The 25,393-nt window shown below is 41.9% G+C and overlaps 1 protein-coding gene across 2 annotated transcripts; it reads left to right on the top strand.

Moving 5' to 3' along the window:
* The first annotated feature begins 141 nt into the window (after positions 1-141).
* LOC140377476 (voltage-dependent calcium channel gamma-4 subunit-like) lies at positions 142-19,927 on the top strand. 2 transcript variants are annotated; one of them, XM_072462903.1, is made up of 4 exons: positions 142-368; positions 16,222-16,305; positions 18,023-18,163; positions 19,309-19,927. In XM_072462903.1, exons 1-4 carry the CDS (start codon positions 146-148, stop codon positions 19,827-19,829), a joined length of 969 nt encoding a protein of 322 aa, XP_072319004.1. In that variant the 5' UTR covers positions 142-145; the 3' UTR covers positions 19,830-19,927. The 2 variants fall into 2 exon arrangements, with proteins under 2 accessions (XP_072319004.1, XP_072319005.1); XM_072462904.1 differs by lacking the exon at positions 16,222-16,305.
* Positions 19,928-25,393: the final 5,466 nt, after the last annotated feature.

Raw genomic sequence — 25,393 nt, 5'->3', positions numbered from 1 at the left:
GGAGTTAAGTCCGGGACGCGCGATTGCCCGCTGGGGTCTGAAGTTGATGAGAGCGGCCCGCGGAGCGATGTGTTCCGCGCGCTCCTGCCCGCGCGCCTGAGCCGCCGCGTCTTTGCCGTGGAGCGCGTGTGCGTCGGGTTCGGCCATGGCCGGGTGCGACCGCGGGGTCCAGACGCTGCTGGCCATCGCGGGCGCGTTCGCAGCCTTCAGCCTCATGAGCATCGCCATCGGGACCGACTACTGGCTCTACTCGCGCGCCCACATCTGCAACGCCACCAACGTGACCGCGGACGACAGCCAGACGCAAGCCAAGAAGGTGAAAGGTGATCTCACGCACTCGGGGCTGTGGAGGATCTGCTGTATAGAAGGTAAAGTGTCAACTGAACACGGCACCATTTAACATTCACTTCTGAAAAGGTTATTAGTTATTGGGCAATTAGTGCGTCTAATTGAGTCTAACTTTGATTTTCTGCATTGCAATTGGCTAATGAAATATTCCAATCACAATAAAGTATCTGGCACTGCTACTTCAATATGGATTAGGTACTTTTCTAGAACCAGAAGCCCGTGAAAATAGAAAAAGCTGCTTGTTGCGCGCACCGTCTCCTTTGTGCGCGCGCAATGCTCCATGGCGTCAGCGGAGTTATCAATTATTCAGCACCGTAGAAAAGGATAAGACAATTCTAATGAAAGGCCTCTATTACAGTAAAACAGCCTCTTTATTACTGTTGTAGTGAATCACATGTTTACTTATTTCTACCATAAAGTTATAGGCTATTGGCAGTTTATTTTCCAATCTCTGCGGCATTTTGACAATCTGGCCTACTTATTGATTGTTTTCTTGTCTAATGTTGCTTCCACTATTTTCTGAGTCAGAGAGAGGGAGGGGGAGAGAGAGGGAGAAAGAGAGATAGAAAGAGAGAGGGAGAGAGAGAGGGATAGAAAGAGGGAGAGAGAGAGAGAGAGAGAGAGAGAGAGAGAGAGAGAAAAGAAACTGAGAAATAAACAGAGAGACAGGGAGAGAGAAAGAGAGAGGGAAAGAAAGAACGCAAGAGAGAGAGAGAGAGAGAGAGAGAGAGACAGACAGACAGACAGACAGAGAGAGAGAGACAGAGAGAGTGAGGGAGAGAAAGAAAGAAACAGAGAGATTTAGAAAGAGAGAGAGCAAAAAAGTGAGAGATAGACACAGATAGATAGATAGAGAGAAAGAAAGAGAGTTAGAGAGAGAGAGAGAGAGATCAATCCACAAACACAATATAAATATCAGGTGACCTGTTTGTGATGAAGTTGTCCACAGTGAGACGCCGAAAACAAACTCAGGCTGAGGACGTTTGGGTTTTACAAGGCCAGAAAAACCCAATTATTGGATCCGATGTTTAGCCCTGTGTCAGTTAATCAATCCGTTATCAGTTATCAATGTAATGATCAATGCAATAAATGCTGTGTGTAATAATTTAGTTTGGAAGACAAATGCCACTTTCGATCTTTCACATTTTCTCATTTCATTTTCATTTTATTGCTTTGCTACATTTCACTCTGACTGTGTGATCAGCCAGATTGAAATCAGATTACTCACGTGTTTACATTTCAGTAATCTGATAACTGCATGTGATCTTATTCATTTGATTTGACCATTTTTGTTTCAAACGTTCAGATCATGGTTTGATCATCTGGCTCTTTTTTTTGTCATTCAAAGGCACATTTACATTCTCTTAAAGGTGCACACTGTAACTTTAACGGTTTGGAGTTGCTACCTGCTCGTTGCCATGGAGTTACACTGCCTGGAATGTTCCACAGTATGGCATTAGACCATTCTACTTTGCATTAAATTATGTTGCTCATAAATACCTTGAACAACATGAATCCTCACTGAACGGGCTCGCCTCTCCAGAGATCTTAACTGTACCTTGGCGTGGTGGCGTTACCTGCCTGTTTCCATGGAGATACAGAAGTTTAATGCCATACTACGGAACATTCCAGACAATAACATCTCGACGGAGACAAGCAGGTCGCTGGGTCTTTTGATGTTCGCCCTGTAATGTTCGGAGTCCATGTTTGCCACTTGCTTATTACATTATTACATTTTCTTACATGATGCATTTTTGAATAAGAAGCAGTCAAAAAGTGACCTGAAGTATGAATGTGAAGCGTATATCAGAGAACAATTCAAGAAGTACGGACCGAAGAGGACGATTCATCACGTCCGAACTCTGCAAGGAGCCAAATATGTGCAGATTTAATACATTTATTCATAACTGTTCAATCACTTCTGAGCTGTCAGAGGGGCAGGTTACGTCAAAAAAAGAGTGGATTAGCAACATGTTTTATCCCCTTTTCCCTCCCTACATTTCTATATTTAGCCGTGAATCACACAGAAAAGAATGTAAAATCTTCTCGGTCGCCGACGTCTACTCGAAATGCACTCGCACATCTTACAGTGCAACCTTTTTAAAGACGATTAATTTTAGGTTAATCAAAAGACTTGCCCGCACGCCTCTTAGCACCCTGGAGAGCGCCATCAGCAGCAGCAGCAGACTCGTCCCGTCTCGAGCGCTACACTTTTCTCTTCTGTTTCTCTTTTTGTCAAAACACGGGCCCTTCAGCTCTCTGCTCCGCGCACCTACTGTAAGCGGTGCAAAGAGAGCCCACCACTCAAAACGACGCGAGTTGCTCAAAGACGCGTTTCGGCGAAGTGGGTCGATGGAAGTTTGAGTGTTTCAAGGGGATGAAAATGAAAAAGATCGAAAAAGCTCCATCTGCTTGAAATGAAAGTGACAAAAGACAGAAGGGCGTTAAATTGAGCGGAAACAACTCATCGGAATGATTGTTTTAATAATCATTCCATCGTTCCTGAACATATTGGAGTTTTTTTTTTTAATTAACGGTTGAACTCTTTTTCTTTTTCAAGCTGAGACTCTGTAGTTTTTTGTGATTTAAATATAACAAGCTTGAACAGGGGGATATCAGATTTCAAAGTAAAGCTTTTGTCTGCAGGAATGAGCTCATTTGGCATTCGTTGGATCTGGACAATTCCTCTTTTCAAAGCTAAGTGGGTAAAATAAGTGGGTTATAGCTATTTTTGTATGTTTTAGATGTCCAGGTCTGAAAAGGCTCCTGCTGGGTCCTCGACATGGTTGACTTATCCAGTAATGGTAGTAATAATAACAGTTTTCTGGACAATAAAGACTCTAAAAGTATGCTGGACGTTTTATAACAAAGACGGTGTTAAATCCCAAATGGCACAAAGACCCACATTTGAATCATTAATGGATGTAATTTGTAAATATTGTCTAGAGCAAATTCTGACCTGTATCTGATTAAAGATGTAAATCTCAGAATCTAAAATCTCAATACACAATAGAATTTAATGCACTTCTCCTGTTTTAATGCATTTTTCCTGTTTGAATTGCCTTGTGTACGAATTGTGCTCTACAAATAATAAGATAAGATAAGATCTTGCCTAAAGATTAGCCTCTCGACAAAAAAAATACATAATTGCAAACAAGTTTAAGGCTACTAAAATAATGTGCCACTGCCACCTGCAAATGACTGATGCCACACTGTTCCAGCAATGTTCCCTGGTCTTAAACAGGTCACAACACTTTTTTCCTGCTTCCGTCACATCAACTTGGACAGGAAAAGCTGTTTAGAACCTCTTTTGTTCTCTGTCTTTATTAATGACTTACCTTTAATTGTGAAAAAAGCGTCAATATCAATTTATGCAGATGAGACAACGCTTTATTATACTGCAGATTGATGATATAAAACTACCTGTGTCTTGAGACCTGCCATATGAGTAGGTTAAAGGATCTAGTTCTTGATATCAAATAAACTAAAGGCATGATAATAGACTCAAAACAAAAGTTTGCTCGGGGCTCTGCATTAAAATTAAACATTGCTGGGGAGAGTACACAACAAGAAGTCGAAGCAAGACTTGTTTGTTGTTGCTCAATTAGAAAAAGCAGTGAACTGATGTATTCCACTCTGTCCTGGCTTAATTTAGACAAAACAACACAAGTTACTTTGGGCACCTTGTTATACAATGACCTTAAAATGCCTGCTTTTATATTGAATCAAATGGTCTACTGTGATTCCATTCATAAGCATAAACTAGAACTGCAGCGATCGTGTTGTCCCACCACAGCCCAAATCCAGCTTCTGTTTTGTACAGAGCGATATCCATTTGGAACCACATTACTAATCAAATAACGTCACCTTAAAGTGCCTCTGACAGGTTGGACCACTCATTGAACTAAAATGCAGTTAAGATAAATATATTTAGAATTTTTCATGTCATAGAATAGCCAATTTCTTAGGTTTATAATTTTACATCCTGTTTGTAATTGATGACATTACACTAGGAAAATACCCAGCAAACACTGGGTATTTTCACATTTTTTGACAAATAAAGATGTATGAGAACGACTCTATTTTGTTGAATTCATATTTAGAGAGTCAAAAAAAGTAGTTTCTTTGTGTAAATTATGTATGAACTTGAATGAGTATCCTAGTGTGATGTCACTTCCTGTCATTCAACATTTTCTCCACAAATATTTACTCGATTGGTGTAAAAGTATGATTTATATGTACAACAGGTATAAATTCACTGAATAAAGTCAAAATGTGAAAATGGTAAAAACCTGGCACACGCACTTTAATAATAAGTCATTTAAAACTACCTGTGTCTTGAGAATCATTTAAAATGAACCTAAAGAGTCGCGTGTTAGATTTTTAACACTTGCAACAACAAAAATTGTGCACTGTACACTATGATAGACTGAAATTTAACATTACTTTCAAAGAACTGTTAAATTGTTACTGTAACAAAATATGATGAAATGCAATGATTGACAATCATGTTATCGGCATCACCGGGGCCCCATCCTGGAGCCAGGCCTGGGATGGGTGCTCGATGGCGAGCGCCTGGTGGCCGGGTCTTTCCCTACGGGGCACAGCCCGAAAGAGCAACGTGGGGCCGCCCTCCCGTGGACCCACCACCCGCAGGAGGATCCATAAGGGGCCGGTGCAGAGAGATCTGGGCGGCAGTCGACAGCAGGGGCCTCGGCGACCAGATCTCCAGACACAGAGACTCACTCTAGGGACATGGAATGTTACCTCAATGGGGCGGAAAGAGCTTGAGCTTGTGCGGGAGGTTGAGCGATACCGACTAGATATAGTCGGGGGCACCGGAAGTAAGGGATGCCGTCAGACTGAAGAAGGAGGCCTATCAGGCCACTCTGGCTTGTAGGTCTCCTGAGGTCATTGACAGGTATCGGCAGGCCAAGCGAGCCGCAGCTCGTGCTGTCGCAGAGGCAAAAACTCGGGCCTGGGAGGAGTTCGAGGAGGCCATGGAGGAGGACTATCGGTCGGCCCCAAAGAAATTCTGGCAAACCGTCCGGAGCCTCAGGAGGGGGAAGCAGTGCCTCACCAACACCGTTCACGGTGCGGGTTGAGGCCTGCTGACTCAACTGGGGATGTCGTCGGACGGTGGAAGGAATACTTTGAGGATCTCCTTAATCCCTCAGTCACATCTTCCAAAGAGGAAGCAAAGACCGGGGACTCAGGGGCTGGCTCGCCCATCACCCAAGCTGAAGTCACTGAGGTTGTTCGCAAACTCCTCGGGGGCAGGGCTCCGGGGGTGGATGAGATCCGCCCTGAGTACCTAAAGTATCTGGATGTTGTAGGACTGTCTTGGTTGACACATCTCTGCAACACCTGGTGGTGAGTTGGATCCGCTGGCGGAGGAGGAAGCCGGACAGACTTGGCAGACCCAAGCGCATTGTGAGGGTCTGTTGGGAACGTCTAGTGGAGCCCTCTGTCAGTAGGATATTCAACTCACACCTCCGGGACAGCTTCTCCCATATCCCGGGGGAGGCTGGGTACATTGAGTCCGAGTGGACCGTGTTCTCTACCTCCATTGTTGATGCGGCTGCTCGGAGCTGTGGTTGCAAGGTCTCTGGTGCCTGTCGTGGCGGCAACCCCCGCACCCGGTGGTGGACACCGGAAGTAAGGGATGCCGTCAGACTGAAGAAGGAGGCCTATCAGGCCACTCTGGCTTGTAGGTCTCCGGAGGTCATCGACAGGTATCGGCAGGCCAAGCGAGCCGCGGCTCGTGCTGTCGCAGAGGCAAAAAACCGGGCCTGGGAGGAGTTCGGGGAGGCCATAGAGGAGGACTATCGGTCGGCCCCAAAGAAATTCTGGCAAACCGTCTGGAGCCTCAGGAGGGGGAAGCAGTGCCTCACCAACACCGTTTACGGTGCGGGTGGAGGCCTGCTGACTCAACTGGGGATGTCGTCGGACAGTGGAAGGAATACTTTGAGGACCACCTTAATCCCTCAGTCACGTCTTCCAAAGAGGAAGCAGAGACCGGGGACTCAGGGGCTGGCTCGCCCATCACCCAAGCTGAAGTCACTGAGGTTGTTCGCAAACTCCTCGGGGGCAGGGCTCCGGGGGTGGATGAGATCCGCCCTGAGTACCTAAAGTATCTGGATGTTGTAGGACTGTCTTGGTTGACCGTCTCTGCAACATCGCGTGGCGGTCGGGGACCGTGCCTCTGGACTGGCAGACCGGGGTGGTGGTCTCTCTGTTCAAAAAGGAGGACCGGGAGGTGTGTCCCAACTACAGAGGGATCACACTCCTCAGCCTCCCCGGTAAGGTCTATTCCAAGGTACTGGAGAGGAGAATCCGACCGATAGTCGAACCTCGGATTCAGGAGGAGCAGAGTGGTTTTCGTCCCGGTCGTGGAACACTGGACCAGCTCTATACTCTCCACCGGGTGTTCGAGGGTTCATGGGAGTTTGCCCATCCAGTCCACATGTGCTTTGTGGATCTGGAGAAGGCTTTCGACCGTGTCCCTCCGGGTGTCCTTTGGGGGGTGCTCCGGGAGTACGGGGTCCGGGGCCCTTTGCTCAGGGCTGTCCAGTCCCTGTATGACCGGAGCAGGAGCTGTGTTTGCATTGCCGGCAGTAAGTCAGACCTGTTCCCAGTGCATGTTGGACAGAATTTCTAGGCACAGTCAGGAGTCGGAGGGTGTCCGGTTTGGGGACCACAGAATCTCATGTCTGCTGTTTGCAGACAATGTTGTCCTGATGGCTCCATCAAACCCGGACCTGCAACATGCACTGGGACGGTTTGCAGCCGAGTGTGAAGCGGCTGGGATGAGAATCAGCACCTCCAAATCCGAGGCCATGGTTCTCGACTGGGAAAAGGTGGCTTGCCCTCTCCAGGTGGGTGGGGAGTCCTTGCCCCATGTTGAGGAGTTCAAGTATCTCGGGGTCTTGTTCACGAGTATGGGAAGGATGTAACGTGAGATTGACAGGTGGATCGGTGCAGCGGCTGCAGTGAAGAGTCGGTCCAGCTCGCCTCCGACGGTCCCTCATCTGCCTGAGGAGTGGGTCCAGTTCGCCTCCGACGGTCCCTCATCTGCCTGAAGAGTGGGTCCAGTTCGCCTCAGTCGGTCCCTCATCTGCCTGAAGAGTGGGTCCAGCTCCAGTCTCCCTCGTGTCCGTCTGTCCGTCTGTGAGAGTCGGATCTCTCCTTCACTGGAACTCCTCCAGGTTTCTACGCTTTTTTCCCAAAGAGTTTTTTTTTGTAGTTTTTCCTGGCCGAGAAGGAGAGTCTAAGGACAGAGGACCCTGGGACATCGTCCCTCGCCATCACAGACATTGTCTGACTCCCTCGCCACCACAGACATTGTCTGACTTCATCGCCACCACAGACATTGTTGATTAATTTCTCCCTGTGGCCCTCAGAGGCAACTGTTGTTGTGATTTTGGGCCTACAAAAATAAATTGATTTGATTTGATTTGATTTGATGCAGTCGCTGCATTGGACCGTTGTGGTGAAGAAAGAGCTGAGTCGAAAGGCAAAGCTCTCGATTTACTGGTCGGTCTACGTTCCTACCCTCACCTATGGTCATGAGCTTTGGGTAGTGACCGAAAGGACAAGATCGCAGATACAAGCGGGGGAAATGAGTTTCCTCCGCCGTGTGGCTGGGCGCTCCCTTAGAGATAAGGTGAGGAGCTTTGCCACACGGGGGGAGCTCGGAGTAGAGCCGCTGCTCCTCCACGTCGAGAGGAGCCAGCTGAGGTGGCTCGGGCATCTGTTCCGGATGCCTCCTGGGCCCCTCCCTCGGGAGGTGTTTCAGGCATGTCCCACCGGGAAGAGGCCCCAGGAAGACCCAGGACATGCTGGAGAGACTATGTCTCTCGGCTGGCCTGGGAACGCCTCGGGATCCCCCCGGAGAAGTTGAAGGAAGTGTCTGGGGAGGAGGAAGTCTGGGAGTCCCTGGTTAGACTGCTGCCCCCGCGACCCGGCCCCGGATAAAGCGGTAGAAGATGGATGGATGGATGATAACCATGTGAATGTGTTTGAAATAAAATCTGTTTTAATTGTAATGGATCCAGGAAAACTAGCTGATTGCATCGCTTTCAGCTAATTAGATCCTTTTAAATAAACAAATAAACAAACTTTGACAAAATCATATCCTTTTGTCGAACACTGATCATCTAAGCTGTCACTTTTAGGGTGCATTGTGCACATTTACACTGTTTGATGTTGATTAATGTGTAGTGTCCCTTTTCAAATAAATCAAATAAAACTTGACATCACTTGTTGTGTTCAAGTAATAAATTGTCTTATTTTAGCTCAATCTCATGCCCATTTTCAAATACACGCCTAAATGTGGTCTATCTTCCCGCTCAATCCTTTACCACAAAAATCCAAACTATCTTAATCTGCAAATGTACAATACGATACGTTACACTTCATAACATGATAACATGAGCATCTTAACCTCCATCTCCAGCTCTTACCTATGTTTAGTAAGTGGCTTTTCACTTCTAAAAATGAACAGGAAGTGTGCTTTGACACGTTTCAAATCAGGTGTGAGAGGTGTTGTGTTAAAGGACTGCACCCTGCATTACTTGCATTTAATTCAGCATCTTTTATCTTAGAAACGTGGCCATCTTCAGCGGTAAAGTAAAGTCCTATTCTACACTCGGTCAGTCGTGCTTAAGCCGAACATGAACTCCGTCAACAGTTTGATAATGTGTTTTGAACGGCAAAGGCAAAGTGGACATAAAGGTTTCTTTGATTCAGATATTTGAATGGATTGAGCGTAGCGGTGGTGTTGTGTTTCTGTGCGAGGCGAGTGAATCAGGCCCGTGAATGCATTAGTGAGATGTCAAAGGCGTCCTCAGAGAAGCGGGGCTCAAATGTGATTCTGGGCTGCCGGGGGGAGTTTGTGGGGGGAGGTTGCCATGGTAAAGAGATGCTGAGTAATAAAAATGGGCTGCTGGGACCTCCTCCCCCTCCTGTGTTCTCCATGTCTCTGAGATCAAATCACTACATTCGGTCACACTTCGCAGTCGGCGCAATTGATGACAGCGCAGGGGGTAGAATTCTAGGCGTGATTATGCTCAAATATGAGGTGGAGTAAAGGAAACTGAGGCGTGGTCTGGTGCATTCTGCAATGGCCAGAATTGTAACTAATAAACTTCAAAACGAGTGCAGAATAATGAATACAATCAAATTTTATGAGTCTATGATTGGACTGGCACCATCCCACTCCAGCCTCTTACGCCAGCGTTAAGGTCGTTAAAGCATGGATTCATTAGTAGCAAAATAGCTCCCTGGCCCCGCCCCCTGGAATAGGCTCATGTTAACCTCTGGGAGCAAGATATGGCTCACAGTGTTTCGGGCTGTATACTTACAATATTTAATAAAGAATATGCAGTCTTACATTTTTGTTAACACATTCCTCTGAAATAATGCCGTCAGTAACCTGCATGTGTCGAAGTTTAGTCTATACAGACTGCGAGAGGCGAAGATCGTTCTTTATTTGGTTCTTTATTTGATGAAAACATGGAAAAACAGGCAAAACAGCAGCATGTTGCTCGTCTTCCAGCTGAGATTCGACTCTTCACAAGATTTAGCTGTGTTTTTATATCGCTGTTGCTTGGGTCTGATAAACATGGCCTGACCTTCGCTATGACGTCCGCTTTAAGATTGTTTAGACTAGTCCACAGATGATTAGAAAATACACAGAATAGTTAAAATACACAGAATAGTTCATTGTGACCCATATGCAGCAAGATCGTCTTGACTCATGATAAATAGGACACAGACATGACAATAATTTGATCAATATCCACAATTCCCCCTTTTGATCACATCCACATGTGATCACACTCAAGAGGCGCCAGACGCAACCTCACAAAATAATAGAACGTAAACCCCCCAAAAACATACTAACTGTTTAAAAATCATATTAAATCATTGTATAATATCGCAACTCAATAAAAGAAAACATTTATTAAACATAACCCATCATGGACATAAAACGGTGTGAGACAAGGAGCATCCCCAGTTAGTGTAAACACATGGTGGGATGTAGTAATCAGATTCTGGAAAAAGTCTAGGAGTCTTGTCACTATCAGAGTTAGATTCGTGTTTGGCAGAGTAATAGCGTGTGTAATCAGGGTCAAAAGATAAGCGGGTTGTCTAGTAAGAGCAGATGCAATCAAGCGTTCTATAAGTGATCTAAGACAGCATAGCATCCAATCATAATCAATACACAGGCAATAACAATAATGGTGAAAAACAGAAACAGTGCCACCCCAAGGCCCAAAGATGTGGTATAACCAGGGAGACCACAAGGGGCAAGGGTGGTGGTAGATGATTCTGGCTGGACATGGGTGGGCTCATATTCATCATTTGGCCAGGTTGGTTTGGGGCCATTTGGTGTTGACCTCTTTTTGTTTGCCCTATGGGGCAGTCTCGAACCCAATGTCCAGTTCCAAAGCAGTTTAAGCACTGATCAGGAGTCACGCTGAACCTGTTTTGTCCTCTTCCTGCTCTTACCCCACGGCCTCTTCCACGAGAGAATGTGTTACGTTCACGTCCTTGATTGTAGATGATTTCTGAAGCAGATGTGTTGTTCTTTGGTCCTGTGGCGGATGGGACTGCCTGTGGTTGTGCCATAATGGGTTGTACTTGTCCCATGACCATTTTAACCGCCATAGCAATCTGTTGGGCACTGTCTGACACTGGATTATCTTCTGTTGCCGCAGTCATTACCTTGGCAGACTTATTTTCCTTCTTTTTATCATTCACCTCTTCTTGAAGCTTCTTGAGTTGTAATTTGATCTTTGCCATTTTCATTTTTTCCATATCCTCATTCCGTCCTTTTTTTTCCTTCAGGTACTTGTGCAACGTGATGTTGGCAGTTGGCATCAAACTCTTTTTCTGTCTTTGAGGAAAGACCAACAACATCAGCCAACTGATCCTGGACACATTTAGGTAGTCCTTTCACCAGAGTAGAAAAGAACATGAGAGTGTTGCCAGTACCAGGTTGTATGGGCTCTCCAGTTGCATCATGGAACTGTGCTTTAGCTCTTTGCTTATATGTAAAGTAGTCTTCATCATGTTTCATTTCCAGAGCCAACAGTGCGTCAGGAAGGCAGGTGGGATACATTCCTTTAAGTACCTGAGTTAACTGAGGCTTTAAGGTGGCAAATGATGTGGATGCTCTAACTGGAGCATGAATCTGTTTGGATACTTCAGAACGGATCCTGGCCGCCGTATTCTCATCTGTTGCTCTTATAAGAATTGCAGACACATCTCCCCAGCAAAGTGTTTCTCCCGCTGTATTCGTGGTCAATGCTCTGAGGAAGGCCGGTGCACCTTGTGTCAGTTCGGGCAGTTTTAACATCAGTCCTTCTAGATCTTTCAATGCGAATGGTTGGTACACTTCTTGGTTACTTGCAGTCATTCGGAGAGGTGCAATAAGAGGAGGAGCCTCTTCATTGCTAGAAAATTCATCCTCTTCCTCCTTGGGACCCTTGTGGACGGGGAGCGGGTGAAGTTCTCCACTCAAGATAGCGTTGTCGTATCCATGCTCATCCACCATTCCTGTGAATTCTCCCACCACATATTGATGTGGTGTTGACACAAATGGGTCTGAACCCGTTTTCCTTCTGTTGTTCCACTCCTCTTTGAATGTGGAGTTTCTGCTGTTCTTGCTTCTTACTTTCAGCTTCTATTAGCCCAGTTCCTAGGACTGTTTCCCCCTTTTGTCCAAGTTTTTTTCCTTTTTGTTTCCTGCGTAGATCAGCCGCCACTTCCCGTTCCTTTTCTTCCAGTAGTCGTTGTAATCTTCTTTCTTCATCTGTGTCCGAAGCCAACCCAGGTGGTGACCATGCATTGGTGGCAAGTTGTTCTTTTTGAGCCACTGTTTGCTCGAGCATGAATTTGGAGATGTGATTTTGGCTGGAAACCAATGTTGTCAGAGCCAACACCTGTTCCTTCAAATCCTGCATCTGTCTTTGTTCTTGAGTGGGTTCTGACGGGACCATAGTTAGAGTACCTGAGACTACAGCATGTTTCGTTGGCAGCAGTGGTATGGTTCTGGTTGTACCTTTTATCATAGATAAATCCATGGATGAGCCCTGCAGGGGAGGAACCGCTGGAGTAGAAGTGTGGGGGGCTGTTTTTTCTTGTTCCGTTTCTGTCATAATTTTCTTCAGTTCTTTTGCTAGTTGTGCATATGCGCTATGATGTTCGTTTCCAGAGGAGGGGCACTGCAGTTCTCCTTTGGCCAGAGGTGGGGGGGCGCTATAGCTGTGACATCGACCTTGTACCCCAGTCTGCTCGCTCTCTTCCTCTGTTCTAGAGTCTTCATCTTTGTTTTTCACGCCAAAAGGGATGCGCTTATTGGCTCTGTTTTTTATTTCATTTTGTTTTTTCTGATTGTTTGATGCTCTTCTGGTTTCACCTGAATATTGGCCAAAAATAGTCTCTCTCTTCTGATTAAAATGTCTTTTGCCATTTTATGTAGTTTCACTGAAAATGATAATTTTTCTTCATGTTCTTTCAGTTTCTTTTTGTCAACAGTTTTTCCTTTCACTGTCCAAATTTGATGTGTTTTGTAATGCAGGACCTTAGATTGATGATATTCATGAATACAATTCCATTGTTGTTCTGTGGGAGGAGCCACAGCTTCATCACTGTGATTAATCAATTTTTTCTCAGCATATTTTTGGAAGAGGTTCTTCATTCGTGTAGTTTGCTTTTTTGCTTCCTTTGGGTTTTGTTCATTTGCACGGATTGTGTTTTCAAGATCCTTCAAAAATGTATTAATTTTGACTGGAATAAGGTTCATTTTATTTAATTTATCTGTATCTTAATTTAAAATGTTTGATTATTATTATTATTTGATAATAAAAAAGTGTGGCAGTCAGTGGTATTTCAAAAAGAAACAAAACAATACAACTAATAATAATTAGGTTTATTTTTATTATTATTATAATTTGAACAATAATTATAAGAATAATAATGAAATGAAATATGTTTAGGGAAAAAATGATATTGAAATTAAAATTTAAAATTAAAGATTTAAAATAAAAATTAAAAATCGAACAAAAAATTAATTAAATTTAAAAAAATTTAAAATGTAAATAGAATGCAAACTTGAAAAAATAAAATTAACTAAATAAATAAAAATTCCACCTAGCCACAGAGGGTAGTTAATCTTGTCAGTAGAATGCTTTAAGCCAAGTAATAGCTTTCTTAGTTCCCTTTAGTTACCTACACGTCCCACGTTTTATTTTTATTTTTATTTATTTTTTCCGGAGTCCAACTCCCTTTTAAATCAGTCCAACTGATTGTACGTACTTTTACACGTCCAACGTGTTTTGGAGTCCAACTCCTCTTTAAATCAGTCCAACTGATTGTCTAAACTAATGAGCTAACATTCACTAAATTCATACTTCACAAAATTTAGGTCTAGTTTTGGCAAATTTAGTATTTTCAATGTGCAGATTTTTGTAATAAATACAAGAGTTTTCTGCCTTACTTTTGTTGAACGTCCCAGTCACAATTGTGAGTCAAAAATAAACTGGCAATCCACTCCTCTTGTCTCTCTTTTGGCTCGGTCCTTGTTCTCCCATAATTCCCAGCTGAACCGTTACTGGACGCTCTGCGTCGTCAGCCGACATCCAGAAGAGAATCGTTTAGAGCAAAATTCAGATGTTTCCTTTCCAAGCACGATGAGAGACCCGCATCCTCCACCAATTCTGTCGAAGTCTATACAGACTGCGAGAGGCGAAGATTGTTCTCAAGTTCTTTATTTGATGAAAACATGGAAAACTGTCAAAACAGTAGCGTGTTGTTCGTCTTGCAGCTGAGATTCGACTCTTCACAAGATTTAGCTGTGTTTTTATATCGCTGTTGCTTGGGTCTGATAAACATGGCCTGACCTTCGCTATGACGTCCGCTTTAAGATTGTTTAGACTAGTCCACAGATGATTAGAAAATACACAGAATAGTTAAAATACACAGAATAGTTCATTGTGACCCATATGCAGCAAGATCGTCTTGACTCATGATAAATAGGACACAGACATGACAATAATTTGATCAATATCCACACATGTATCAAATCTTCTAAGCCCTATTCAGACGAGATTAGTTTTATTTCTATTCTTATTTATTTTAAAATAATAGACATAGGATAGGAGAGACTACAATCTGAATTTAAAAAAGCATTCTATACATTTTAGGATGTTCTCTGGCTGTTTGTAGAATTACTGTGGTAAGACTCATCATTTTAGAGAAACAGGCTTTTAAAAAGAAAAGTGAATCACCAAATCAAATCAATTCATTATATATTTACCTAAAAAGTAATAAATGCATCTAACAATATATTTTCCAAATAACTATACCAAACTGTGAATATGTTTTATAGCTTGCAAAATAACCATAGCAACATGACAAACGTTTGCTTCCAAATGAATTGGCTTTTTTACAGTACTCGTTTTTTCCCCAAAACAGTTTCCCCCGAGATTAAAAAAAAAAAAAATGTTCAGTCCAATTTACTTAAGTTTTATTTAGACATTATTTAAGAATGTATCCTTTCAACTTATTTCATATTCCAATAAAATGTAAAACCTTTTGAGGTTTAATGGGTGGTTCAACTTACCCCAGTTGCCCCTAAATTGTAATAATTATGAGCATCGTCTGTGTTTAGTTCTGTTCGAGTCGACAATATCGGTAAAAATTTAGTCAGAGTCTTTTTGGTTCGTGCACTGAAGCTTATATTGATTAATAATAAATAATATTAATTCAGCTCGAACCCTTCTTCTATCGAAATGTTTTTCTTTTTCTACAATAAAGCAGTAAAAAACACAAAACAAACTGCAGTAAAGACGTGCCTCATGAATACAACCTGTTGTCGGGGCAACATAGGTCTTGGAAGCATAGAGACTTGTTTTTGAAACGTCTGTATGACTTGATCCGACCTTGAAAGGACTATTCATGCTTTTATCAGCTCAAGAATAAATTGTCGGTGTCGTTTTCTAACCAACACACCCAGACGTCAGCACATCACCCAGTTATTTTTAATCTTCACTGGCTTCCTGTTTCTTTTAGAATTGATTTTAAATGTTTACTTTTTGTTTTTAAAGCTCTAAATGGCCTGGCAGCTCCTTATCTGGCTGAGCTTCTCTCTGCTCGTAACACAAGCAGGACTCTAAGATCAACAAATCAGCTTTTACTGGACGTCCCCAGAGCCAGACTTAAACATTGGGGGGATCGAGCCTTTTCTGTTGCTGGTCCCAGACTCTGGAGCAAACTGCCCCCGACATGCACCATCACTGACTTTAATCTTTTTAAATCCAGGCAAACAGCGTATTTATTCAGACTGTCTTTTAACACTGTAATGTAATGACACTTTATTTTGTACAGTTTGTTTTTATTAGTTCTGTATTTTGTATTGCCTTGATTTTATTGTGAAGCACTTTGGTCACTTTAAGTGTTGTAAAGGGCTCTATAAATGAAGGTTGATTGATTGATTGATTTGACCTTTAAGTTTTACCGAGGTCCCATCTGAAAAGAAATTTAGGAAAAGCACTGACTTACCACACATTGGTGTAACCTATCCACTTACATCCATATAATGCAACTCTGCAGTTACAAAGACCAAGAAAACTTTCAAATGGTTCAATATTCATCATCCTAATGTTTTACACAGTGCAAACAGTGGGTCTTTGAACAGATGTTGCCTGGGGGACACCAAACACATATATGAGCAGCTCCAGCGTCTTTGTTTACTGCATAGAAAGTGTGTCGTATAAAACAAAACCTAGCCTTTATTTTTTTTCTCCTCACCAAACCTCTGTCCACGCTCTGCTTTCCCCGCTCTGTCTGTGTTCCCGCTGACAGGTATCAACAAAGGCAGCTGCTTCAGGATCAACCATTTTCCGGAGGATAATGACTACGACACGGACAGCTCGGAGTACATCTTACGTAAGTTCATCTGCAGACACTTCCGCACCCTTCAATACTGTCGCCGCGATGATGGACGTATCCCGAAGGCCATTAATGTGTCGTGACATGCCGGGCCCTCCCCCGCACTGATGTCATACAAAGGGATGAGGTGTCGCTCTCGAGTTCAATGAATACATCAGGGAGAATTGTTGGCGCTTCAAAATTGTCCAAACTACGTGGGCCAGGCTTGTTATTACAGTTCAAACTAAATCATTTATTTCTCCGCTTGGCAACAAATTGACTTTGAATTACCTCCCACACTGGCCTCGTTATCAATGGGCTGTCTCGGGCTTTGTCTCATATCCGGTGTTTCAGTGAGACATCATTAAACAGGCTGTGTCGGGGACGCCATTGTGGTTCTGTATCCACCCATGTTTTATTGTCCAAAGGTTCATCTTCACCAGCCATAAAAGAGAATCTTCAGCTTGGCCTGATGCTTACAGTTCCTTCTGTTAGATTCTTTTTGGTGCCACTGATTCTCAAACAGTGTTATATGAATCATACTATCAGCGTCTCCCTCATTATAGCTGCAACAATGAATCGTCTAATCTTGACTAATCGACTATGAACAATAATGGTCGTACTTAAATGATAATCGTAATTGTTATCTGGACGATAGAGACTCTACATAAATACCTTTTTTTTAATAACAAAGACAGTGTTATTATGACATCAAAATGTAAAAATCATCAATTATACACTATTTTATTATTCTCTGTTTAGAAGCCTTAAGTCTCCATATTTCAACAAAAGAAGCTGGTTTCCATTCAGCCTGAAGATCTAACTCCACCCAATCTACGTCCACTGCTACACCGGGGCCACCTGCTCTCCAGCCTCAATAAACGCACCCGAGTTACTCCTCCCCGTAGCACAGCGCACCTCCTCTGCACCCAATCAATGCACAGCATGCCCCATTTAAACCCTCATGCAGTTGTCTTTCAGTCCACCACCTCCCCACCTCCTCCTCTGCATCCCTCTCATCGTCCTCATCGTCCTCTCTACCCTCTTCATCATATCCTATGACCACCAGTCTCCAGACCTCGGGGAGACATCTAATATCATGGCACGCCCAAAATCTCACTGTCTGTCACGAAGTCTGAGCGCCAAATAACCCACATAATAAAGCTTGCTTAATGCTCCTCCAGGGTGAAATATTCGCTTCAAATTGTTTGTCTAAAAAGTCTCAACAGAAATAAACGTTCAACTTCAAAAAACAAGACAGCCCTAAGCATCATCTTTTTAGTTTGGCCTCTACTTATCTCATAACTACAACTGAAAGTCCCATAGTTTATAAGATAAGATAAGATAAGATAATCCTTTATTGTCTACACATGGGGAAATTTCATTGTTGCAACGCAGGTAGATACAGAGGAAAAGAACAGATAACTTATAGGAAGTTTGAAAAACACTCTCAATAGAAGAACTCTTATAAACAAAGATTCCTATAGACAAAACCTCCCATTTCCTAACAAGGGATGGAGGGGGAAAAATAATAAAGATAAAGATAAAGATGGAAAAAAAAAAATATATATATATATATATATATATATATATATATATATATATATATATATATTTTTTATCAATGGATAAATCTCTTTTGTGTTACTGTGTATCTGTTCCCCAATGAGACAGCCCTTACATAACAGAGCAGCACCTTTAGCGTTGGATTCATGTTCGTTTCCTGCGTGGACAGGGATCGTGCGGGCCTCCAGTCTATTCCCCATCCTCAGCACCATCCTCCTGATGCTGGGCGGTCTGTGTGTCGCAGTGGGACGCATCTACAGCAGACGAAACAACATCCTCCTCAGCGCCGGCATCCTCTTTGTCGCTGCAGGTACGACCGCACCACAATCTCTCAGCTGATGTTTAGAATGAGTGACTGTTATTGTTGCAAATGCATTTATCTGTGTACTTATCCAGTGTGTTTATTAAATATGTGTACTGAAGTATTGCAAGTACCATTACATCATTAGCATCTTTCCCTGCATAGTTTTGCACCTCCTATTTATATTTTACTCATACATTTTTTTGCAGCCTTCTCACTCTCCACATCAGTCTATTTTCACTAATTGGCAGTGACACGCAGTAAAAATTCAGAGGAAAAACAGAAGGTGAAAGGCTGTAGGGAAGGTGTGAATATTCAGGAGTTCTTACTAATCTCAGTCAAAGTGTGTTCCTTGAGTTAAAATGTGAAGGGCCAGTGACTTGAATACACTCTTATGAGGCCATCCAGGTTTTATTAAGTGCCAGTTGTGCTATTTCTCATTTATTTGCGATCAGATTGGCGATTACACCAAAGTGTGATTATGGGCTGCATCGCGGGACTCGTGTCCAATTCTTAACTAGACTTGTTTGGTTACAGTGTATTGATTTAGTACGGCAATTAAGTTCTAATTTAATCAAAGTCTGGATAAATTGGAGGATGTTTTATCGGGAGGGATGTTCAGCAATGCTAATTAAATAATACATGTAGAATGTCACACTCTCAAATGAGGAGCAGATTATGTTGTATTCTTGTATTATTTTGTAAAGTTAGGAGTTATTTAAGATAAGATAAGATAAGATATTCCTTTATTGTCCACACATGGGGAAATTTCATTGTTGCAACGCAGGTAGACACAGAGGTAGATACAGAGGAAAAGAACAGATAACTTATAGGAAGTTTTAAAAACACTCTCAATAGAAGAACTCTTATAAATCTCTTATAAATTTCAAATACAAATCCAGATTATTGCCCTGCCTGCTTTACATTATGGCATTAAATATCTATCTGACATTTTTTTCAGTATGAGCAGGGTCACTTTTACACAGATCTGACCTGTATCTTGCCTTAATGCCGTATTATGAAACATTCTAGGTAAAACAATAGCATCTCCATGGAAACAAGACGGCGACTGCACCTTTAAACGTGACTGTTACTATAGAACGTCATCAGTCAGAATGTTCTAACTTTGACTGTCCCTCATTGACTTCATACAGGTCTGAGTAACATCATTGGCATCATCGTGTACATCTCCAGTAACGCCGGCGACCCCAGCGACAAAAAGGACGAGGACAAGAAGAACCAGTACAACTACGGCTGGTCGTTTTACTTTGGGGCGCTGTCTTTCATCGTGGCCGAGTCGGTGGGAGTGCTGGCAGTCAACATCTACATCGAGAAAAACAAAGAGACTCGCTTCAGAGGCAGACACGACTTCATCAAAGCCACCTCCTCCTCCTCGCCGTACTCCCGCATCCCAAGTTATCGCTACCGACGGCGACGATCCCGCTCAAGCTCCCGCTCCAGCAATCCGTCCCGTGACGCGTCTCCGGTTGGAATGAAGACAGGAGGCGTTCTGGGCATGGGGGACATATCGCTGTATTCACTGCCCCGGGACACAGCCAAGAGAGTGGGGAAGAACTACAGTCCAGAGCGGGACAGAGGGGGCTTTCTGCAAGTGCACAACTGCTTCCAGAAAGACCTCAAAGACGGAGTGAACAGACGGACCACGCCCGTATGAGTCGCGCTTACAATGTCCTGCATAAATGTTGTATGCAGTGATTCATGGAAATATATGGGCTACTAGAAATATACAGTCCTAAAGTGCATATGACAGATTAGACTAGTGACTACCTTTTTTCTTTTTTCTGCCTATTTTAAAGAGTTGGTGTAATCCCTCATTTGTCCAGGAGATTGAGAATGTCGAAACGTTTTGTTTTTCTAAAAACAGATGATAGAACTGATTGTTTTCTATTTTAAAGAGTTTAATTTAGAAGAAGAAGAAAAAAAAAGGCCCAGAGGCTTTATTAGACAGGACAGTTTAGTGTGAAATGGTTATGAGTGAAGAGAGGACATACAACAAACTGTCAAAGCTGCGATTTGTGCTTGTGTGCTGCTGCTTTAACCACTTGAGCACCAGGCAACATGAGTTTGGTGATGTTTCTAATGCTAATTCCTGTTTTTTCTTGTAAAAAATTAAATTTAAAAGGATCATGTAATTTTACCACAGTTACTATTTCACCAAACTAAGTAATACCCGTAATTAGAAAGAGAACCTGTCATATGCCTGTTAAGATTTTATTTATGTGGACTTTTTGTGGAAATTTTCACTGAAATAGTCTTGTCTTCTGTGGAGGACTGGCCTCATGTAACATGTAATATGTAACATGTAATATGTAACATGTAATATGTAACATGTTACATGTTACATGTGATGTTTCCTTTTCCCAAGTTTACAAAATATCTCTAAATATATATCCACAAAACAACGTCTTTGTTCACACTTTTGAATGTAGCACATTGTAGCTTGTAGCTTAAGAAAACACCAACTGTACAACTGAGTTAAAGCTGCACTATGTAACTTTCCAGATTGGAGGCTGACACCGCGTGCCTATGTTATTGTCGCTTTGACCGTAATGTTTTGAATATGGCATTAAACTTATATCTTGCATTTTTTAACTACAGGTATTTTCATTGCTAAAAGTATCTTGATAAACATAGATTCTAACTTTGACCAGGCTCAACGCCCCGCAGATCTGACCTGTAACTGGACTGGAGATATACACATTTAAGGCGATACTGAATAACCATCTCCATGGAGAGAAGCAGAAGTTACATAGTGCACCTTTAAACGAGGAAAGACATCATTTGGTCAATCAAAAGACTGACCATTGCTGTCTTTAAAACTTTGGAGCACAACTTATGTCTAAACAATATGATCTAAGTCTACTTTGTTTGGTGATATAGAAACTGTGTATTTATTATAGTTTCAGTCAATTTCCAGTTTTTGGAGAAAATCCAGAGACAATTTACACTTAACTGATACAATTTTCTGACAGTTTAAATGATCATTCAACAAAATAAAGGAGTTATCAGGTAATATTTATTGTCAAATCATAACTGTTGTGACATTGAAATGTACTTTGGCGCTTGTTTTTCAGTGTGGTTGCCAGGTAACACTTTACAAAAATGGTCAAACTGGGGACAACCAAGCAAAAATGTTTAGTCAAATTTGAAACATGATCATGTTCATTACCAACCTGTCATATGCACTTAAACATCTGTTTGCAAACCAATAATTACTGCTGATGTTTTTATTGTTTATTGTCAGTATTGCTTTAATGTTACTGTGTTTATGTGTTGAGAATAATTTAGCATGTTGTTTAAATCACAGCAGCGGCTCTTTTTGGGCCTACCATACTCTTTTATGTTCTGTATTAATGCGTGTGATTATACTTACGGACTACTATTCTGTAAATGCCTACAAAATTGCGACAACATTAATTCAAATATTATTAAGAAAAAACATCTAAAGCTAATTTTTTGTTCTGTGCGTTAAAGTCACAGATTTTTAACTTGTTGGCTGGGAAACACTAGTGTGCCTTGACCAAACAAAATCTAATTTGCATTAACAGATTCGTACAATCGTTTGATGTAATAATTTTCCATTTTGGAGTGCAACCTTCTAAAAGTTAAAGTACACAAAAATAAGCACAAAATCCCTGGTGCCGAACAGTGACACAGACGTTATTTTTTTCTCTAGGTTTGTTGTTTCTTGTTTTAGTGCTGGTGTGTCGCAGTCCTTTTTCAACCACAAAAGTGTGCCGCGGATTAAAAAGAAAAGACACTAAGTTTAGTAAGTACTACACTGTAGGTGCACTCATTTAACAAAAATACACGTATTATAGTACACACACACACATACACATACGCACATGCACACGCGCGCGCACACACACACTCACACACACACACACACACACACTCACACACACACACACACACACACACACACATGCACACACACACACACACACACGCGCGCGCGCACACAATATTGTACCAGTGTTTTCTTCAGAGCAACAAGGGTTTTATATAAAGTAAAAGTGAGTGACTGTGATTTTGTTATTGTTGAACTTCTTCTAAGTGGTGCTAAGTCCTTCACCTCTGATCGTCTTAAACCTCCTCACCTGCCGTTTGTGTAGCACTATATGAGTGTGACTGTCAGTCTGTTCTGTTTGAGACTGGCACAATGGGACATTTTCTATCTGTAAAAACAGAGAGTATGTGGTACACTCAGGGGTGAACAACAAGCCAATCACTCCACTTATAGACACTTATTTAATGTTATTTAATGTTTGCCAGACTGTCACCGTTAGTGGAAAACAAAGGCGAGAACTCTATGTGGCTGTTAATTCGATGTTTTTTTGTGTGTTCATTGCTTTTGTGTTCAAAGTTAGGCCTTTGCCTGATGGTGGCTTAGAAAAATACAGATGTTTATAATGATGCAATGTTTACACTTTGTATTTATTATGTTCACATCATACTCAAAGTATCTATTCAGTGCAAAAAACCCAAGGTATTCAAATAAAATGCTTTGTATTGTTTATTTTACTGACAGAATCTGTATGTTGTTAAAATGCTTGAGGATTAGCACTTTCATTTGTTTTTGTTTTCATGGTCAAACTTTTCTTTAATGGTCGAGACGTGGTTTACACCAGTGGTCTGATTTAATATTTTCTGCATTTAATAAAGTGGTATTATAATTCCTCCTGTTTTCTACTCTCTCACATCATGAAGCAGCTCAGTGACTCATGTTGTTTCGAAACATTTGGTGCTGTCTTTGAAGAGATGCGACTGACCAATGGCAGGTTGTGGTGATGAAGTTTGTCCTCTTTATGTGATCCATCCTTCGTGGCTGCTGAGGACATCTGTCTGGAGCAGGGCCTCTCAATGCTTCGCACTAGTTACAGAGGATTTATGTGAAACATTTTGAGACTGATTGACCTGAAGTCTGTGAGATCTAGTGGACATTACTCATTCTGTGGCATCATGCTCGACTGGACCTGTATCTGCAGTGCTATTTCCACATGAATATTTTTAGCTGCAGCAGATTGGTTTAATTTGGTTGTCAGTTTGTGAATCACTTTGTTGCCACAGGCATTTAAACTCGACATAGAGTCTAGCTCAGGGTCGTGGGCCTCGTCCAGCTGACATTCTGGGCCATCCATCAAAAAGAGAATTTTCAGTATATTTGCTCTAAACTGCCATATAAATGCTTGTGGTTGAGACAGAAACCCATCTTGACAAAAAAATAACTGTGATATGGCCATACTGTTCTTGACATTGTTTGAACCTGAAATGGCGTAGTGATAATAAAGCTGTTTACAATGGTAACCAGTACAACAGTGTAGCCAGACCTGGACTCTAACTCCAGGTCCGTGACCAAGCTTTGCCCGTGCATGCGACAACAGTTTGTCTAACGAAACACTCCTGGATGGAAACAGGGCTCTGGAGCAATGCAGCATTTGTAAATATGCTGTCAAAAAAGAAACACAATTTATACATAAGCCGCAAATAAATAACCAGCTGGCTTTTGGCTGAATGCAGGTTTAAAAGACATTAATAGCTGTGGGGCATCCAGCGTAAAGACCAACAAATTCACCGTGACTCCAAATGAGAAAACACCCAAGTTTAGGAAGCAAAAAAGCTCTTTGTTAATAACAGCCTAAAGTTTGGCCCATTGCTGTCTGTATGGGCAGTTAAGCCATTTGAATGTGAAAGCCTGGGACCCGTGCTGATATTTTCATCCACAATAAAGCCCAGTGTCCCCGGCCTGTTGTGCACCGGTGAAATGTCTCGCCCGGTAATTGACAGGCAAATGGCAGGGTTTCCATGTGGCCGCTGAGGCATCCAACATGCTTGTTAGTACCTAAAACTCACTGCAGTGGATAAAATAATGTAACGCCGTCTTATTTTGGCTCTGCTTTGGTCGCTTGGTGAAGGAATCTGGAGTCTGATATTTTGCACAAAAAATTAAAAATCGGAGACAAGATAAACTAGTTCACAAGTCCATTTCCCTCTAAACAATGTATGGTAACTAACTTTATGATTACATGTTAATTACATGTTAATTACACATCATTTGAAACATACAACCCGTTTTGTTGTCATATATTTTAGTAATTGACGATGCAACACAAAAGCCCAATATACTTTTGTTTGTTCTTTTTTTTAAGACAAGATAGTTATGTTACCTTGCCAACAGCTGTCACTTTCCCCAGAAGCGCCCAGATGCCCTTCCATCCATAATCAGCTGCAATGAACACAATCACAAAACCTCAAGAGGTCTTTTTAAGTTATCCAAGAAATATTGATGATATGCTAACAACATTTCTAGTAGAAATGTACACAAAGCATGTCATTTATTCCCTTGAAAGCTTTGCATAGTACTTTGTTGTGTATCATCATGCTACGCTCAGACATTTACCGTGCAGAGTCACAGGCCATTGCATTAATGTTGATGTTCAGTGGAAGCTAAATGCTGTGTGTGCATTTGATCAATTATTTCCACCGCGTGTCTCACTGTGCTGGAAAACCTGAGTCTAAAACAAGATTCAACTGCCGCTTCAAATGTCCTTTATGGTTGTCTGTGTTTTATTGTTCATGGTGAATCACAAAAAATAATATATATAATTACGCCTTTGATGTGAAAACTGTGGTTAAATGTACACAAAGACTGTCCTGTGTAAGTTATTATATTCCCATTGTTGTTTTCGCACAGTGTTTTTGAACAACGGTGTCTTTTGTCAGAAGATTTGCTGCTAATTACACTTTCATATCTTGTAGTGAGAAAATATGTGGTGGCAGCTGCTGCTCAGTGTGTTGCATTATGTTTACCAGATTGAAAAACAAAATCTGTGAAAATTAACTTAAAGATGAAATGTTTTAAAAATAGCAGTTGGAATTTGGCATCCATGAAAAATCAGTGCAATAACATTATCCCTGTAGTTGTTTTATTTGTTCATGGCATTCACTCTAAATGTCTCTACACTACATTAGTTAGCATGCATGACCGTGACATTTCAGTATGTTAATAAATACCATTCAATATGATATATATCATAAATATTTCTATTAAATACTGCATTCCCTATTTGTTTATGCAATTCTATTTTCTGAAAACATACATTTAAAAAGTAAAAGTACCAAATAAATGTATATTAAACATCAACACCTGTGATTTCAAATGTGTTTACAGAAAGTGGTCTCATCAGAGTCAATCAGTGCCTTAGTGGTTAAAGG

Source organism: Eucyclogobius newberryi, unplaced genomic scaffold, assembly GCF_026437365.1.
Source record: "Eucyclogobius newberryi isolate DKJ021-1_F unplaced genomic scaffold, fEucNew1.0.hap1 SCAF_4, whole genome shotgun sequence".
NCBI lineage: Eukaryota > Metazoa > Chordata > Actinopteri > Gobiiformes > Gobiidae > Eucyclogobius > Eucyclogobius newberryi.
Note: the sequence above shows the minus strand (reverse complement) of the source record. Positions and strands in the feature narration are given on the sequence as shown.

Excerpts from the sequence above, each read along its gene's own strand:
- LOC140377476 (XM_072462903.1), top strand. The coding sequence starts at position 146 with ATGGCCGGGTGCGACCGCGGGGTCCAGACGCTGCTGGCCATCGCGGGC. Across the intron at positions 369-16,221 it reads GAGGATCTGCTGTATAGAAG|GTATCAACAAAGGCAGCTGC; the intron begins GTAAAGTGTCAA and ends TCCCGCTGACAG. Across the intron at positions 18,164-19,308 it reads CATCCTCTTTGTCGCTGCAG|GTCTGAGTAACATCATTGGC; the intron begins GTACGACCGCAC and ends GACTTCATACAG.